At 42.0% G+C, this 16,905-nt stretch overlaps 1 protein-coding gene across 1 annotated transcript in view; it reads right to left on the bottom strand.

Moving 5' to 3' along the window:
- The window catches only part of LOC104167507 (microphthalmia-associated transcription factor), a gene marked incomplete at its 3' end in the record, with an annotated part of 31,731 nt that extends 25,216 nt beyond the window's left edge, over nt 1-6,515 (bottom strand). The window contains exon 1 of the mRNA XM_009707793.1: nt 6,252-6,515. Within this exon, the coding sequence (XP_009706095.1) occupies nt 6,252-6,449 (198 nt within the window). The remainder of the gene's footprint in view (nt 1-6,251) is intronic.
- Between the last annotated feature and the right edge of the window lie 10,390 nt (nt 6,516-16,905).

The following is a 16,905-nucleotide window of genomic DNA, read 5'->3' on the forward strand; positions in this document are numbered from 1 at the left end:
CCTATATTTCCATAAACATGTTTTTATATACATGTCATATTTTGGGATGAACTGCCCCACTAGCAAGAGCAGGCGCTATGTGGGAGCACAGAGAGGAGAGATCTTCAGCTGGAGATCAACAAAGCAGGTCTCCAGATCTCCTGGAGCAAGGGAACTGTTTGCTCACCCTCCAGAAACAAGGATAAAGGGGATGTTAACATCCTGAAAGGGACCTGTTATATCATTCGCTGGTCAGGAGACCTGTTTATATCTCATTACCTGCAAAGCATTGGTGCTTCATCCAAAAGATATGTGCACCACTGCAGGAACACGCCAGTCCACGCAGCGGACACCCACTGCGGGTTCCCAGCCCAGCCCTCGAAGTTGTACTTTGCAGCGGCATCCAACACAGCTCTCCCATCTCAGAGCCTGTGTCAAAGGGAAGCTACATTCTTAAATCCCCACGGGCAGGCAGAGGGAGGAATAGAGACATCAGAAGCCCAGCAGATTTCTTACTGGGCTATTCATTTGCTGTGACAACACTCCAGAGGAAGGAGAGGTAAAGCAACTGCATCCTCGGGAGCGTTAGCATGCAGCAGACGGGACAGAGACCATACCGTTTCACCACACAACATCCAGTTTAGGCTTCCATCAGCCCTTGTGCCATGGCCTGGTGCATCACATTAAAAACACGACAGCACAAGTGTCCTCCAACTGAGGAATGCCAACAAATAACACGAGGGCAGAGAGGCAAGAAGTGTTCACTCTCAGTTTTCCACCTTTCATCTGCTTAGTGAAACATGCAGAGGGCTGGATGTCAGCTGCCCACTGGTAATGTTTTTAATTCTGCAAGAACTGGTAATGTTTTCAGAGGAACTGATTTGCAATTCTGTGGGCCAATGCTGGCCCTGAGCTTCCTTTCCTGACTCAGGAGGATGCTCCAGTGCATCTCCTCCCATGGCTCCTTTCCTGGCTCATGAGGATGCTCCAGTGCATCTCCTCCCATGGAGGACATAAGCCTCCTCATGCCAGTCACAGTTTCTGCAATGCCACATTGTGTTTTGGGCAGGCAGGTCCAAAGCACTTCAGTGACCGTGTTATGCTTGTTCTGAACGGTAAACTTTATCCAGAAATCAGGGAAAACAACTACTTCAGTGACTGTGTTATGCTTGTTCTGAACGGCAAACTTTATCCAGAAATCAGGGAAAACAACACAAACCACACAGCATATCTACAATTCAATCTTTGTAAAGTCTCTCAATGAGCAAATAGGTAAATTCCCACTCCTCCCCTGGCCCACTTCTCTGCATTTTGGCAAGAAGTTTACTTTCTGGAGCAGTGCAAATTCTGAATAAGACTACTTTGAGACAAGTGCACTTACCCAAAAAAAAACAAAAAACAAAACAAAAAATACAAGTGCACTTACCAAAAAATAAAAAAAAAAATCACCCGAAAAAAACCAGCACAATCTTCAAAGGCAAGTCCTAATCAATGTCTCGGGTCTGACTACTTCTATCAGCAGAACTTCTCAAAGACTAACCCAAAAACCAAGTAGAAGATCTTGCAAGCCTTGCTTGGGAGACTAAGGCATGATGGCTGGCAACTTCAGCTTTTAGACTGATTCCTTGTTTTTTTCCCCTGGATCTTTCAGATGTTTCAGATGAAGCAAAACTCTTTTCCTTCTGTGTCTCTTAAAAGCATGCAATGGGTGGTGAGCCCCATACCCATACTGCTACAGTGCAGCTTTGGTGAAGATGCCTGGAGGACATTACATAAAACTCTGGTCATACAAGTCAGTGTTTCTGCCTGCTGCACAAAAAAATTCCTAACATCAGCTGCCTGGACTGACTTGGAAGACTGAAAACTATCCTATAGACGAGGCTAGGGTATCACTGCCTGTCAGACAGGGAGGGAGCTCTGCTGCTGCTGCCAGTAGCTTGGCAGGCAGGAGATAAGTCACTTTAAAAGAATCCTTCAAGTTGCTTGGTAAGAAAGGAGGCTGGGAACAGGCATGGAGGACACAAAAGACACAAAAAAGCAGAACCCAGTAACTTTGCCACATCAACAGGAGATGCTCCCTAAATAACTGTCAACAGACAGCTGCTAGGACTACAGGAGAAAAGCTAATTCCATGGTATTAAGCAGGAAGACAGTAACAGATGGAAGTCCAAGACAGCTATGGGGAAGCTGATTAGCAGACCAGCTTCACTACAAACCAAAAGCATATTCTCTCAATTTCTAATAGCCAAGGATTTCACCACCTTTAACAAGCTTAACTCCACTAGCTATGGGATTCACAGCAGTAATATTTTGCAAATGGATGACTGAGGAGCGAAAGGACTAACCTATCATCAGGTCTCAGTAACTACAGGCAGGGACCTGATGAACGACCTCCTCAAGTCCTGGGCTAACCCTGCTTACAGAGATGCAGCAACCACTTCCCAGAGATCAGCTCTGGAACACTGAAGTTGAGATCTGCAGCGGTGCTTCTGCTCCAACAGATAAGGACTCCTACCACACAAGAGATACAATCAACAATAAGAAGAACAGCTTCTTAATACCAATTAAGTATACAAAACTAAAATACACCTGTATGGAAGAAAGTAGTCTATAAAACAACCCACTGAAGACATCTTAAGATGAACTCTTTGCAAAGAAGTTAACGCTCTTAAATAAAAATATAAAATTACTTTGTACCTCAGGAATGGATCCTGATCCAACATTGATAGGGCTTGGAACCACTCCAACGATCAACATTTTAAGTTATATGCTCCTATTTCCAAGGCAGAGCAAGAAGTTGAATTGTAGCAGAAGCAAAGAAACTCTTGTGACATCTCTCTGTAGTGTTGGTCCTCAACTACCAACAGGAGATGGATGAGAAGGTGCTGAAAGATAAACCAGCCTGTACATCTGTGAAGCTAACATCAGCTCTGCAGAAGGATAACTGAAAGCCGTAACAAATCTTCCTTTTGCTATTAGATTCGAAGAGATACTATTTCAAATGCATTAGGTCTACGCCTAGTCCATCTCTTAATTAGACTGCACAAAGCAACACAGAATTTGAATTCCAACAGGTCATCTCCTGCCTTGCCAAACTACATTACTTGGCAGAGAAGTGATGCAATAAGAAGTCATTACTCAAGAAAATGAAATCCTATTTATTCATATGGCCTTGGGCATACCACACTATATAATTTGGAGATTCCTATGCAATGTGACATAGATTTGTATGTATTTCTCTTTCTTTCTGTATTGTTTCTAAATGAACATCTTGAAAAGAAATATAAAATCCAAGCTCATTAACACCTTTGGCTTCTTTTTAAAATAGTCATTCCAAACTACCATCCTCAGACACACAAGTATTATTCTCCTTCTCACACTGCGATATACAGGAGAAAGCGCAAGTCATACAACATGTGTAATAAAAACACAAAATGCTGACAAATTCAACAGGCTTGGAGTGGGGGTTTTTGATGCTAAGTTCCAAAACAAACAAAAACAACAGCAAAAACAGCTACTACATTTGGTCTTCTTTGTGAAGTAATACTCAAAAAGATCTCTTTTAAAGAAAGTTGCCTTGCAGATTAACATTTCTGAAAGTGTAAAAATCTCCTTTTTGTCCATCTCATTCTTTAAGGTCACTAAATCCAGACCATCTGGATAATAAAGTTAGCAACTTAGTTCCCTATTTATCTAATTAAAACTTCTGTACAGCTCATATGGAAAATTTGTCTACAGCTAAAAAACAACTGAAGTGTAAAAAGCAGCTGCAGGGAAATGATGTCACTCGTACAGCATTAATGCAGGCAGAGCTGGCTGTCAGCGTATCAGCACCAGGAAGATCCTGATTTATTGTTAATCTCATCTTTTGTGCCAAATAACCTATTAAAAAAAAAAAACAAACCCACAAAAAAACAACACAAACAAAAAACCAAAAGCCAACCACAAATTCTACAGAGCTTTCAGCCAAATCCTACTCTCAACTAAAGCATCAGTGGTAAATTTTCAGCAAGATCATGACTTCAAGCCTGGGATTTTGTAGTAATTTTTTTTTTTTTTGTACAGAACTGGTCCACTTTTATCAGGAAGGATAAAAGGATGAATCTTTAGCTGTTTTCCCCCATCAAAAATATAAGCAGCAAAACTACGCAAAGCAGTCTCTCTTCTCTCATGGGCAGAGACCAAGAGGACTCGGTTTTGCTAATTTTGACCATTGCTTATGTAAATGCAGGTGATGAGAGGACAGGCATCGTTTTGTCCCAGCAGGTAGCTCATGTTTCCACAACCATCACCTTCAATGCACAATTCTCTGTTGCCAAAAAGTAGTTGTTTGCCAGCTACTACTTTTAATTTACAGGCAGGACACGTTCTCTTAATTTTTTGCTCTATAGGGTTATGCATGTTGCCAAAAGATGAGTGCAGGGAAGGTGTCCTCTCTCTTTCCAGGAGACCCTCCTCCATCAAGAACAAACAGGGGACAGATAACTCTTTTGCAGTCCTGAAGGATGAGGGTTCAGGTTCAAATCTTTCGCGAAAAGTTCCCTAGCAATGCTCCAGCAGGCTACAGATTTGCATACAAATCCTATGACAAGTTAGTTCCTAGTAACCCCATTTGTAATAATCGAGCATCACCTTTAGGCTGCAGCGTCTTCTGTAGTTTGTCCCTCAGAAATAAAGTGCTGCCTCCCTTCCTCTCTCATATAAAGAAGCAATTGTAAAATGAACAATATAGACGACCGCTAATGCTTCATCAAGACATTACACTCGTTCCTTAACAGTAAAATATCAACAGAAAATAAATACTTTTCTACAAGTTTTCAGAGAGGTTTAAAAAAAAAAAAAAACAAAACAAAAAACAACCTAAAATTCACATCATATGAAGATGAAAGGATGTAAAAATGTAACGTGTTTATTTAACTAAGTGCATTACAAACAAGAAACTATTTCATAGCACCTACACGTCTGCTGGATATGAATTATAACTACGGTGTCGTAACCTGGAAACAAGTTTAACATTGTTATACACAAGCATTGTGTGTAATGCACAAACGTTAGACAAAATAGCTCTTCCCAGTCAATTCTGGACTCCTTGCTATACGCACACATGCTCAAAGTATATCATATTTCATTTTTAACAGAAACGTGTATATATACTGTCACCTTTTTGCTCCCTAGACCATAGTCAAATACGACTCCAGTGTCCCAATTAAGTATTAGTTTTGGCACTGTCAACACAAAACCATAATGCAGATTCAACAAATAAAAGCACCCTCCATTTCGTCCACAAACCCATCACATAGACTGCCTCGAAATCCTGAGCCTGCGAGTCTATTTTAAAACTAAATCTTTAAATACGTATCATTGATATATGACGGCGATGAGCAAGTTACAAGTGGATTGTAACCAAGCTCAATTACTTTATCTGGTAAGAATATGCTTACCAACTGAAAGCAGTTACTAAACATCAGAGTGTAACAAAAAGATTTACCAATAATGCAGAGCAAATAGATAACTCGTCAAAACTAATGAAAGTTTTATTTTAATAAAATATGTCAGCAGATTTCTCCAAAACGTTTTGCATTCTTTTACTTACACATTTCACATTGCCTTACTCTACTTGGACTTAACCAGCGCATGAAATTATCTCTTTTCTTATAGCTGTTCACATTTTTCCTGAGTAATTAGCAAGCTACATCCCCTTTGACAGAGGAATACTAACAAGCTCCTACAGTTTCCAGTAGGACAAGGAATCCAAAGCTACTAATAGCAAACAAGTCATTTAAGCAAAAAAGGATTACAAAGGTTCGTTGCAAGAGGCTGGAAACTCACCCGTATTTCAGATTAAGGCTTTCTGAGGAGCTCTTTTGTAATGAGTTTTGACTCCATTTTACAAAAATAGTTCATTGTTTTCTTTCAACAACCAAAATATTGATTTGGATATCTATTAATAATTTCTTCTTTTTGAAAATAATTAAGTACCAGAAAGACGGAGAAGTGTTTTCCAAAGGGAAAATGACGGAAACATTAGTTTTGTAACAAAACCTCCCTCCCAAGGTCTCAAAGCTTAAAGAAAACAAAAATCACGACTTTTTTTGAAAGAAGTTTTCCATTCTTCGCTACCGGGACACCAAAACAAGTTGCAAATCAAGCCAGAGCGCAGCTTATTTGTAAAATTTCATTGCCACAAATCCCTACAACCGCGTCCCTGTGAAATAAAGGTGGGCGTTTAGATGGGCGAGAGCTCCTAAACAAAGGCAGAGAGATCAGCGTACCTTGAGGACCTCCATGGGTACCTGGGTGGCGGGGGGCAGGCTGGTGGGGACACTGACGTTGATGGCAGGTGTCTGGCTGACGGGAACTCGCTGCTGCATGAACTGAGCTGCTTGCTGCTTCTGCTGCTGCTCCCGACGCTCCTGCTCCTGCATCTGCTCACGCATGAGCTGCTGTCGTAGCAGGATTCGTGAGGTCATGCTGGAGGAGCTTAAGGGAGGCTTGGAAGCGCCAGGATGCTCGGAATTGCTGTGGGAAGACCAGAGAAAGACAGCTCAGCTTCTACAAGCAGGATCATGGCTCCAGAGGCTGGAGCTTGCAGAATTACACTGGAACATGGGGCGGGATGGGTGAGAATATGCTGCACCAAGCAAGGGGGAATTCAGAGCCGACCTACTTCAGGTACTTAGCAGGCACATTAGGCTGCCTTAACTTGACTGCAGCTCACCCCTTCCAAACGCCAACATCCAGCCGTAAAGAGCTATTTGCCGTCTCAATTTTTATAGCAACCATCCATGAGAAAAATAAATACTTTTATAGATAGCATCAGGCACTAATATGCCTTTTTTTAAAAAGTAATAAAGGGCTGTATCCACTCTAATGATAGGTATAGATAATATTCCAGGTCTAATGATCTAGCTCAAAAATAAATGGATAAATAAATCTATCTTTCCCATGAAAGCACAACATAACAAAGTTCAGCTATTTTCTGCAAAATACAACCTTGGGGTTGGATTTGCTGGTGGCAATGCTCTTCATAGATAGAAACCAGACCTCCTCAAAAAAGAACCCAACTCCCACTTCAGGCCTACCAGCATCTTCCGAGCGCAGTGAGATACAAGAACAGGCAGAATAAACAACAATAATGGTTTTATTTCAGTCACACTTTATAAAGCATACCAGGCTGGCCTGAGCTAGCACACCGCACTGCTTCACCACCTAAGAGCTATTTCTAAGCCACTGGCAAGCAGAGCTTCTGACCAGACAGCGTGGGACAAGCCATGGGACTTTGCCATGGACTGCAGGGACACCTTCTGAAGCAACCCACCACTTTGTTAGCCCTCAGAACTAAAATCCATTTATAAGACATTTCTGCAGCATAAAGACACATCCTTTGAAGGAAGGATGTTGGAAGTGGGTAAGAACACATGACTCCATACAAGAAAGAGCCACAGTGCATATAATTCAGGATATTTGGTTTCTGATTCTGACTGCTGCAGCTGATTGCCATCAGCTCATGGAAGGAAAAAGGGCTCATGAGGCTATAACGATGCAGGGCCATGCCTGGGGAAGCCAGCAGTAACCCTCCCGCTCTAAGAGGAGGCTGCTCTTGAAAACCGCACCTCTGACTCCAGTGTTTAAGTGGTACCCACAGGATGCTGACAGGACAGCTTGCAAAGGAGTCCAGGAGCCAGCATCCCTTCCAGGTCTTGCCTGGAGGCTGCAGGTACCAAGAGCTACTTGTGCTTGGGCATCCAGAGCCATCGCTGCTGGAAGTTTTCTGGCTTTGTTTAGGACTGATGTCGAAAACAGCTTAGAGTAGAAACGAAAAAGGAGAACCTGCACTTACTTCCCCAAGAGCTCCAACTCTGCTTTTCCAGAGCACACATTTTGGGGGCAGGGAGGCAGGGGACCATCTTGCTATTTAAGACCTGTCAGGTTGAAACATTCATAGAGACACTGATCCTTTTGATAAAACAAGAGAAAACCTTTGTGGTGAAACTAATGCAGCTGTGGAATAATCGTACTAATTAGCTGCTCAAGACAAGTCATTGACTGTGATACTTGCAAAAAACACCACCCTTTCAATTAAGGGCAAAGCATTCTCACATCTAAACCCAGCGGCATGTTTCCTGGCTTGCACACTTCCAAACTGAGGAGATGCTTTATTTCCATGACCAGGATAGTTATAGACCAGTGGTCTCCCAATTTTTTTGATCACGCACCCCTACCAGGAAAAAAAAAAATGTTTGAGCATAGACCCTCAATATATGTATATTTATTTAATTATGAATTATATACACGTATTACTGAAGTGTTAATATTTTCTTCCCGCCCACTAATAATATGGCACACCCCACTTTGGAAACGACTGTAACAGATGAGAAAAAAAGTGGCACTCAAATGCTGCTTTTAAGGAAGGATTCATTCTCCTCATGTTGAGGAAAAGCTTGTTTTGTATCACACTAAGCAGGACTTTCATTTGTGTGCTACTGGCGTTTTTTACAGATACCTAATGCTGTAAAATTGGTAACCCAGCAGTTCCTCCCACCTTCTTCCATTTTGAACTGTTTCTCTGCCTACCAAAGCCAAGTATGCTGAAAATCATCTCAGAAGAACTTTCCCATATACTAAAATTTTGAGGAATGCGAGGGAGAAGGAAGGAGAAATGATTTCCATGGCATTTCAAACAGGCCCTGCCAGGAACTTCATCTCGCTCACACAATTACTGTACCTACTCACACCAACAACTCAACAACTGTCCTTACAGTTTGCTGCAGGTGACTCAGGGGTCTACTGTGGATTGAAAATTCCCAACAAAAGCTTTTGAGTATTGTGTCCTTAAAAGAAACAATAGTCCCAGAAAATGCTGTTCTGCCAAATTCTTCCCCAAAGGGCAGAGACACTTCCAGGTTTTATTTCTTTTGCAATTCTGCTCAGTATTTTAATTATTCACTGGAAAAAATGGCTTAGGTGTAATTAGGTAGTGCAAGGTCAAGCAATGTAGTTTTTAAACAAGTATCAAAAGAAGAGCAGAAAACAGCAAGGGGAAGAAGAGTCTGATCTTATTCACATCCAGAACACCAGATTTTGGTGGCCAGATGAGAGGGAAGAAAAAGCTTGAGAGGAGATTACTGAATGTCCTGTTCATCCGTATTTCAAAGGAGAAGCCAGAAACCAGCATAGCTACAACAGAGCCGTGAGCTTAGAGGACGCATCGTTCTCTTATTTGTGCACGTTATAATTTTGGGCAGTGGAGAGGTGCACAAGCCCTGAACGCGGGTAGCGCTGGCAGCAACGTGCTGCCAGATTGCAGCTACCGCCATCAATGCATTTGAGTTCAAATAACACTTTTATCTGTGATAAAAGCTGCTGCACAACACCTGCCTGCCTGACAAGATGCTCCTGTCGCAAGCACTGCGAAGGAAACTGGACAAACGCAACACAGGTCCTGCCACACAGATTTCCCTGTTATTTATCCCGTGGGGGCTGTAAAGCTCCTGCCGTGGGCAAACTGGTCTCACCACACCAGCACTCCCCTTCCATTCTCCATGAGTGGCACTGATCAAGTGGCGAAAACTCTTTGAAACTTTGGCGTCTCATCCTTCAAGCCTGTCCCATGCACAAAACGAACTGTCCTCCCGTCCAGCTTCCCTTCCCACCACATCTGCTCCTCTTCTCAACTGCAGGATGCTCCGCGCAAAGCTGTGAGGTGGAATGGAAGATGGTTTGGGTTTCATCGCCATGTACCGTCCAGCGAGCAAACAGGAGAAGGTTTGTCAGAAACTTAAGTTTTGCAATCAAAAAAGCAATTAAAAATGTGTTGTGTCAAAGGCTTCATTATGAGAGTTTTGAAAATTCATATTTTTAAAGCTTCTTGATCCTTACACGCTGCTGCACAGGTAGATCTCCCATGATCAAGCACGGTGCCATGTACCGCAGTACGACCCAGAACCTGGACACGTGGATTGCAAACTCTCACATGTGAACTGATTCACCCCTGGATTATGTAGAGTCTGTAACAGAGCCCACACACATAACTGATACACGATGTGATTTAGACACTTCCTGCAAACACAGTTTATGGATACCATTTAATTGCAATAAATGAAACCAACTCATCCTTTTAATTGACATATGATTAAACTGGTTATCCATTAGCAGTCTAATAAGCACAGTGTAATACAGACTTAGAGTTATTAGTTATGAGTGTCATGTGCCAATCCAATTAATCATGAAGTGATAACGTTTTATTAAATAAGTTTAAATTACATATCCTTTGCATAGATGCCTGGGAAATGTTAGTTACTGCATGCATAAGTTATAATGAAGATGGCCGTTGCATAATAAAAGGCGACCGATCAGATTAAAATCAAGTTTGATTCTGTTGCCATCAACTCAAGAGATTACAGAGACCATACCTTTTAGAGCCTAATCTGCCTTCCCAGACGTGTACTGATCATTTTATCTCTGTCTCCTTAGGCACAAAGACACACTTGTCTTTTGTTGGCCAGTTTTGTTTCCAGATTCTTATAAACTGATCAAACAAGTTCTCTGGTTCACATGCATTATTTATATGAGTTGTCTGGTTTACGAACATTATTTTGCATTAGCTATGTATTCATTAAGAAACTCCTCTGGAGATTTTGAACTGGAAAAAATCAGCTTTGCTTTTTAATTACTGTTTTAGAATTATTTTTTATTTTAAGAAAAAAAGAAAAGCCTACAATGTAAGGTTTCTTAGACAAATTACAGTAATTAAAAACACTAACCAGCTCCTCAAACCTAAAGCTTCCTCAAACAGAGATGTACATGAATCAAATAAAATGCATTTACCAAAAAAAAAAAAAAAGCTTTCAAAACCACTTGGTCTGGCCAGGATCGACTTCCCTGCTCTAAGCAGAGAAATGGCACACAAGAGGGAGGCTGTTGCTCTCCTCCATTCATGCCAACTGTTTGTTAATGGGTTAGTCCACAGAGAAATCAGCCAAGAAAAGCAGATTTAGCATCTCAAGAAATCCACTGAGCTGCACCAGATCTCAGAGGTCAGAGGTAAGAAATAACACAGGATTTAAGTGTTTGTGTTTCACCTCTTACCCTTATCCCATTCATAATTATTTATAGAGAAAAGTAAGGCATCCACATTTAAGTATCTGACATTAGCATAAAACTATCTTCATCTTTAAAGCAAGCAGATAGAGGTTGCCAACTTTACAACTCAAAATACTTGGCTTGACCTCCAGAAGGCATTAGCAGAACAGACCACTGCACAGCTCCCCTTCCAACACTCCTCCTGTTCAATGACCACTGGAGTTTCCTCAAAACTGAAGTTTATTTGTCCAGATTCTGTTTTCAGTGTCTCCACCAAGCAGTAAAACTTCAACGAACTTTTTGTGGCCAGTACTATATATGTGGCTGAAGCAACATTTCCAGCAGCATCTAACCTGCCAGTCAGCATCACTTTTTGCCGCAGAGAAGGGTGATGGAAAACAGAAGGATACCAAAAGAAAACAGATAAATGCAAGAGGCAGTCTGATTACCCCCAAAAAAACCCAAACCCCAAAACCAAAAAAACCACAAACAACAAAGCCCCCTACACAATCTCTTCTCCCCGATCTTCAGCTAAAGCAAGGGATTCTAAGTACAAGAAAACTACTAGGGCATTTTCCCTGGAGCACTTTGTACTTCATTCCTAAAATTTAATAATTGATTGTGGGTTACAGTGATGCTACACTCACCATGCCAACTGGCTGGCACTGCTTAAAGTATCAATGTTAAAAAAAAAACAAAAACACCAAACCAACGATTGGCACCAGCATATGTCCTTTCTCGCCAAGGACGGAGCAATTACATAAACGGTATGGAGATCTTTATCAGCCTTTATAATAAAGCAAGGACTATGACTTAGGCCTCTCTATGAAAGAAGGTTTCTGCATTTGAAGGTTATGTGTTTAAAGAAACACGCTGCCTGCTGTTACATCTGCTCCAGCATCAAGGTAAACATTTTTCTGTCCCTCCAGTGCTTTCGTGTCCTGATCTGTACCAGCTCAGAGCTGCTTTCCCGCAGGAGCACCACCTACCCTACACCACGGGCTGCAACCATAGAACAACCCTCAACCCAAGGGGCATCCATCCATCTACCCAAATGCATTGCCTGCACCTGGCTGGTAGGAGGAGGAAGAAAAAAAAAACCACCCCTCAAACATCCACCATGCAGATCTACTACCCAGGAGCTAAGGGCTGAATTACAAATTGAATGAATTCAGTGAATACACTTGTCTTTAAAAGAAAAAACAACAATAAAAACCAACCACACAAACAAAACACTTAATTTAATCCTCAGCTAAGAATTTTTTTAAGTAGCCGTACACCATTTAGTAGTTTTCCATTTTTCTTCCTCTCTTTAAAACACACCTTCACAAGCTGCTGAACATAACGCTTTCTGAACTTAATGAAAACCTCTCTCATGACCCAGGAGCACTCAGTAAATAATTATTAAGCTCTGGAGGTGGCTTTTGCATGAGTGTTGACTTAATAAAATGCGGTAAGTTGATCTGCTTGAATGCCCATTTACTTGGGGACACAGCCTGCAGTATAGCTTGGAAAGCTTGATCACCATCAGATTAAGGAACAAGGTAAAACTAAAGAGGTTCAATCTAGAAGCTGCAAAGGTCACATTTTACAATCCTTTACTACCATTTCTGTTAAAAGGGAGATGAATAATTGCAAACTGAGAGTATCCTCAAAGACTTCTATACAATAATTACTATAATGGACCAAGTCTTTTTATGCTTAAACTGAACCTCCATTAGCACAAATGTGTGTGTTTGACATGAAGTTTCAGAAGGAGAGATATATATGTATACTTTTTTTTTTTTTTAAATGGAGTATTTTATAAGTTTTCCCCTTCTGAAAGTCACCATCATTACCTCAGCTGGTCAGCCACAGCTCCCATGGCTTTGCAGAAGACAGTGGCCAGCTCCCAAGCACAGTATTTTTAACTCCCAGAACACAACCTCCATCACAACAAATCAATCATGCAATCTGCTCACGGTGCCGTCGCTCCGGGAAAGCGCCACTTACACACAGAAGCTGTCAAAGGAGCAGGGCATGAACATCTGAACTCTAACAGCTTCCATCTTTTCCCCCCCATCCCGTCTTGTGTCCAAGGGCTTTTGCTGAGCACCCTCGGGTAAAAGTCAAGTGGCGTTCTGGCCGGCCGTGTCTCTAGGGGTGGCTCCAGATAAGGACCTGGCAACTCCAATCCCCATGGAGCAGCAACACGGGCAGCAGTGCCCGGCGCCTGTCGGCACTGCAGACCTGTGCAATCCAGCACCGACTAAGGAGAAAAGAAGGACGGGCTGAGGCAGCCACACACAAGGTCTTCAAATAGCACAAAAGGACTCCAAAACAGCCCAGAAGCTTGGAGTCAGCATCTCCCTACATCTTGCCTCACCTGCATGAGAGTACTGCACAAACGCCTGATGGAGACAGCCCAGAGCAAGGTGTGGGTCTACAGCAAGCACAGAGAAATGCCCAGCACTATCGTGGGGCTGAGCGTGATCCTGAGCACAGGCAGTCGTACTGCCCTTGCTGTCCTGCAGCCAGCCAGCCAGCTGCGGGTCTGGGAGAAACCCAAGACACAGGTTGGCGTTGAAAGCACTTCTCCCATTCATTAATTAAAAGGGGTGTGATCAGGCCATTAATGCCATCACAGGAGTGGATAAGAGTTGTCTGTAATGGCACAGTTTTCCCACGATCTTTATCACCAAAAAGATGAATGGAAAGGGTGGGTGCAAGACAAATTTGTTTTCTGGGACATAACTCCTTCACATTCAAGGGTCACCTAGTGAACCTCCACCTAGGAACCACTGGAGGTACATCTCGCAAGAGACAGACGTGCATCTGTAATGGTAAGGAGACTTGATGTGAGGGTGTACGCACTGTTTCCCTAGTTTCACCTCTGCTCAAACGGGCTCAATCCCTCAGGCAGAAAAGGAGCAGGCACATGAAGATAGCTACACACACAAATACCTCAAGCTCCCAAAAATGTTCCATGAAGGGTTAAAGGAATTTAAAACGTACTTGACTGCATTACTCAATACAGGTTTGGTGCTCTTCTTCAAACTTTCAAAGCCATCACAAACTTAGAGAAGATATTACCAAAAAAAAAAAAAAAAAAAGGCATGAGGCTGATTTGTCTTTCACTGGAAAGCTTGACCAGTCACCTTGTCAAAGGCTTTTTGAACCATTTTTCAGACATCACATCTATGGGCACTTCTCTCTCTAAACAGCTCTACATAGATTTGCAAAACAAAGAACCAGATAACTAAAACAACCAAGAGGTGATAAAAGAAAAAGCGAGGAGATAACAGTCCACTAATAACATTTGTAGTTCTTGATTTTGTAATATAGAATTTACCTGCTTTTATCTGGGTAAATAAAGAAGATAACACTGTCGCCAAGAGGGAAGATGACGTATGATCATTGCACTTTTTGATACTTTGCAACTGCCCAGATCTGACTCCACATCACCTTTTCATCGTATCTTGGTTTAGAAAGTATCTGTCACTTACACAGTTAGCTCACAAGTTTATTCACAGAGGCACCCCTGCAGAAAACAAGATCTGACCACGTTGTGTCCACAGCTTGTACCCGTCATTCACATGCCCAGAGTCACCCCCAAGCCGAAAGGCTACCACGCTCCTTAAGGCTTACGTGACCCAGCAATGCCCAGCCTAAACTCCTCTGCTCCTCCGAGGTTTTCTGCTTATCGACTCCACTGTTACAGTACTATTCAACGCTTTCCAAAGACAACGAGGCAGCTAAAAACCTTGTCTCGCGCCGATGACATCCTTGCTCTGGTATGCTGAGCAAACAGGATCTTAAGAAGCAAAAGGGAAAGTGTTTATGGAAGATTTGCTTTAAATGATTAAGAAGCTGGAACAGTCATAATGAAAACCACAAAGTGAATTCAGTGCTCGGTATGTGATCGGTCGGTATTAGCAGCGTGTAGGACTTGCTCGTTTCAGTGAATACTACATGCAAGGGAGCGAACAACCCCTAACATATTGCTGCAGTAACTCTAACATTAAAATAACCTTGGACAGATATTATGCAGACTCTCACTTCAATCCCTAGCCACAGTGCTAGCTGTTCATTACAGGACCTGCTCAGATCAGCGAGTGTCTTTAGCAACTCTTCTTTTGAACAAAGCAGTTCTCCAGACTGCAGAAACCAATTCCTCAATGTCCAGAGGTTTTAAGCAAACTTCAATTTTAGAGTCCTTAAGCACTGCTCACAGTTCTTCTACATCTTTGACTATTTGTGGAAGAGTTATTGGGGCAAAGAGGATTGCTTTACTGTGCAGGCTGAACAACTTGGTGGGAAAAAAAGCCTTTATTCACCAACAAGTTACCTTATCCATCATTTGGATATTTACACTGCAATTGTAGGACAGATGTATCAGTCTTGCTGTCTAGAGTATTCACAGCACAGACAGGAAGGTGGGATAAGCTCCAGCTGTCCATGTAAGAAGGCATTAGTGACGTTTACAAACTTAATAACTGAGGCCAAGCAAAGTGACAGTCATTCACTGGAGGAATTGCTCAACTGCAAACAACTATAGAAGAGATGGCCTTCGTTTCCCTTGCTTAGGCCACTCAATGCGACCTACAACATCTCCGACATGGGGTAATCCTGGAGAAAGCAAACCCCAGCAGTCCATCAGGCACTGCTGCTATGCTATGAGATCCAGCAGCATCCTCACTACAGCCACATCCAGCAAAACAAGGCCCCTCTGTCCCCAAGTACCTATCCCAAATCCCAACCACTCCCAGTTCAGGGATTTCCCAAGATGAGTATGGTTTCTGTGTGCTTACAACCTTTGGGTGTATGCTGCGGGTCACATCAGAACACCTCGGGGTCTGCTCTGCAGCTGCACAGGAGGGCCGGGGTAGGTCAGCGCAAGTGTTGATTAGAGGATCTCTTCACCCGCCATCCAACAGCTGTAAATTCTATTTTAAGTTCATGACATCTATATGAACTGCAGTCTTTCACAGAAACATTTAGTATTGATTTAAAGGCTGGAGTACTGGGGAACTGGCATCTCCAGGGACTGTTCTGGTAATTCCCCCTCCACCCCCATAAAAAAAAAATTCTGCACCTTGTTTCTAGCCAGAAACTGTTCATGACCAGCAGACAAAAAAGGAAAATAATTACTTAAACTTGAAGTTGCAGGTAAATAAAAGAAATACTAACTCAAAAACACAATACAGAATGAAGACTCATTCAAAATAAAAACATGTAAGCAACATTTATACCTTCTGATTTCACAAAATGTCAAAATACATACAAAAAGATCCTCCTTATTCTATTCACAAGCCTTTTCTTACACCTCAAATACAGCTCTGCTAATAGACAACCTTAATTTCATTTTGCAATCATCCTTTTGTTCTGCACCTTTCTTGTGTTGCATACAAAAAGCATAAGCCTTTCTCAAAAAGGAGACATCAGGAAAAACCCTCAGGAACAACTTTATACAACCAAATAAAATCTCAAAAATTAATACAGCTGCTACAGTTCTAGAAAAAGGTTATATTAAAGTAAAACTGTTCAGCATGGTCCATGTTTTGCGCAGTTTAATGACAACTAAGCAAGACACGCTGTCCATGTAACTTGCTGCAGGAATACCACTTCTTACTTTTCAAAATACATTGCAGCTACTTTTTAAATACATTGCAGTTTATTTTTGAAAACAAAACAAAACAAAACCAGCCAATTCAAAACTATTTACAAGCCTTTTTGTTAGACCCTCTTAATCTCTTCTGCACTGCCAGAAGCATAGCACTTGAACGGCTATTTCTGTTCAAAGCTATATTTGTTGTGGAACTACTGCAAACTCCTGAATCATGTAAACAGAGACAAGAGCCAAAA

Source organism: Cariama cristata, unplaced genomic scaffold (genome assembly GCF_000690535.1).
Source record: "Cariama cristata isolate BGI_N322 unplaced genomic scaffold, ASM69053v1 scaffold1539, whole genome shotgun sequence".
In the NCBI taxonomy this organism is placed as follows: Eukaryota; Metazoa; Chordata; class Aves; order Cariamiformes; family Cariamidae; genus Cariama; species Cariama cristata.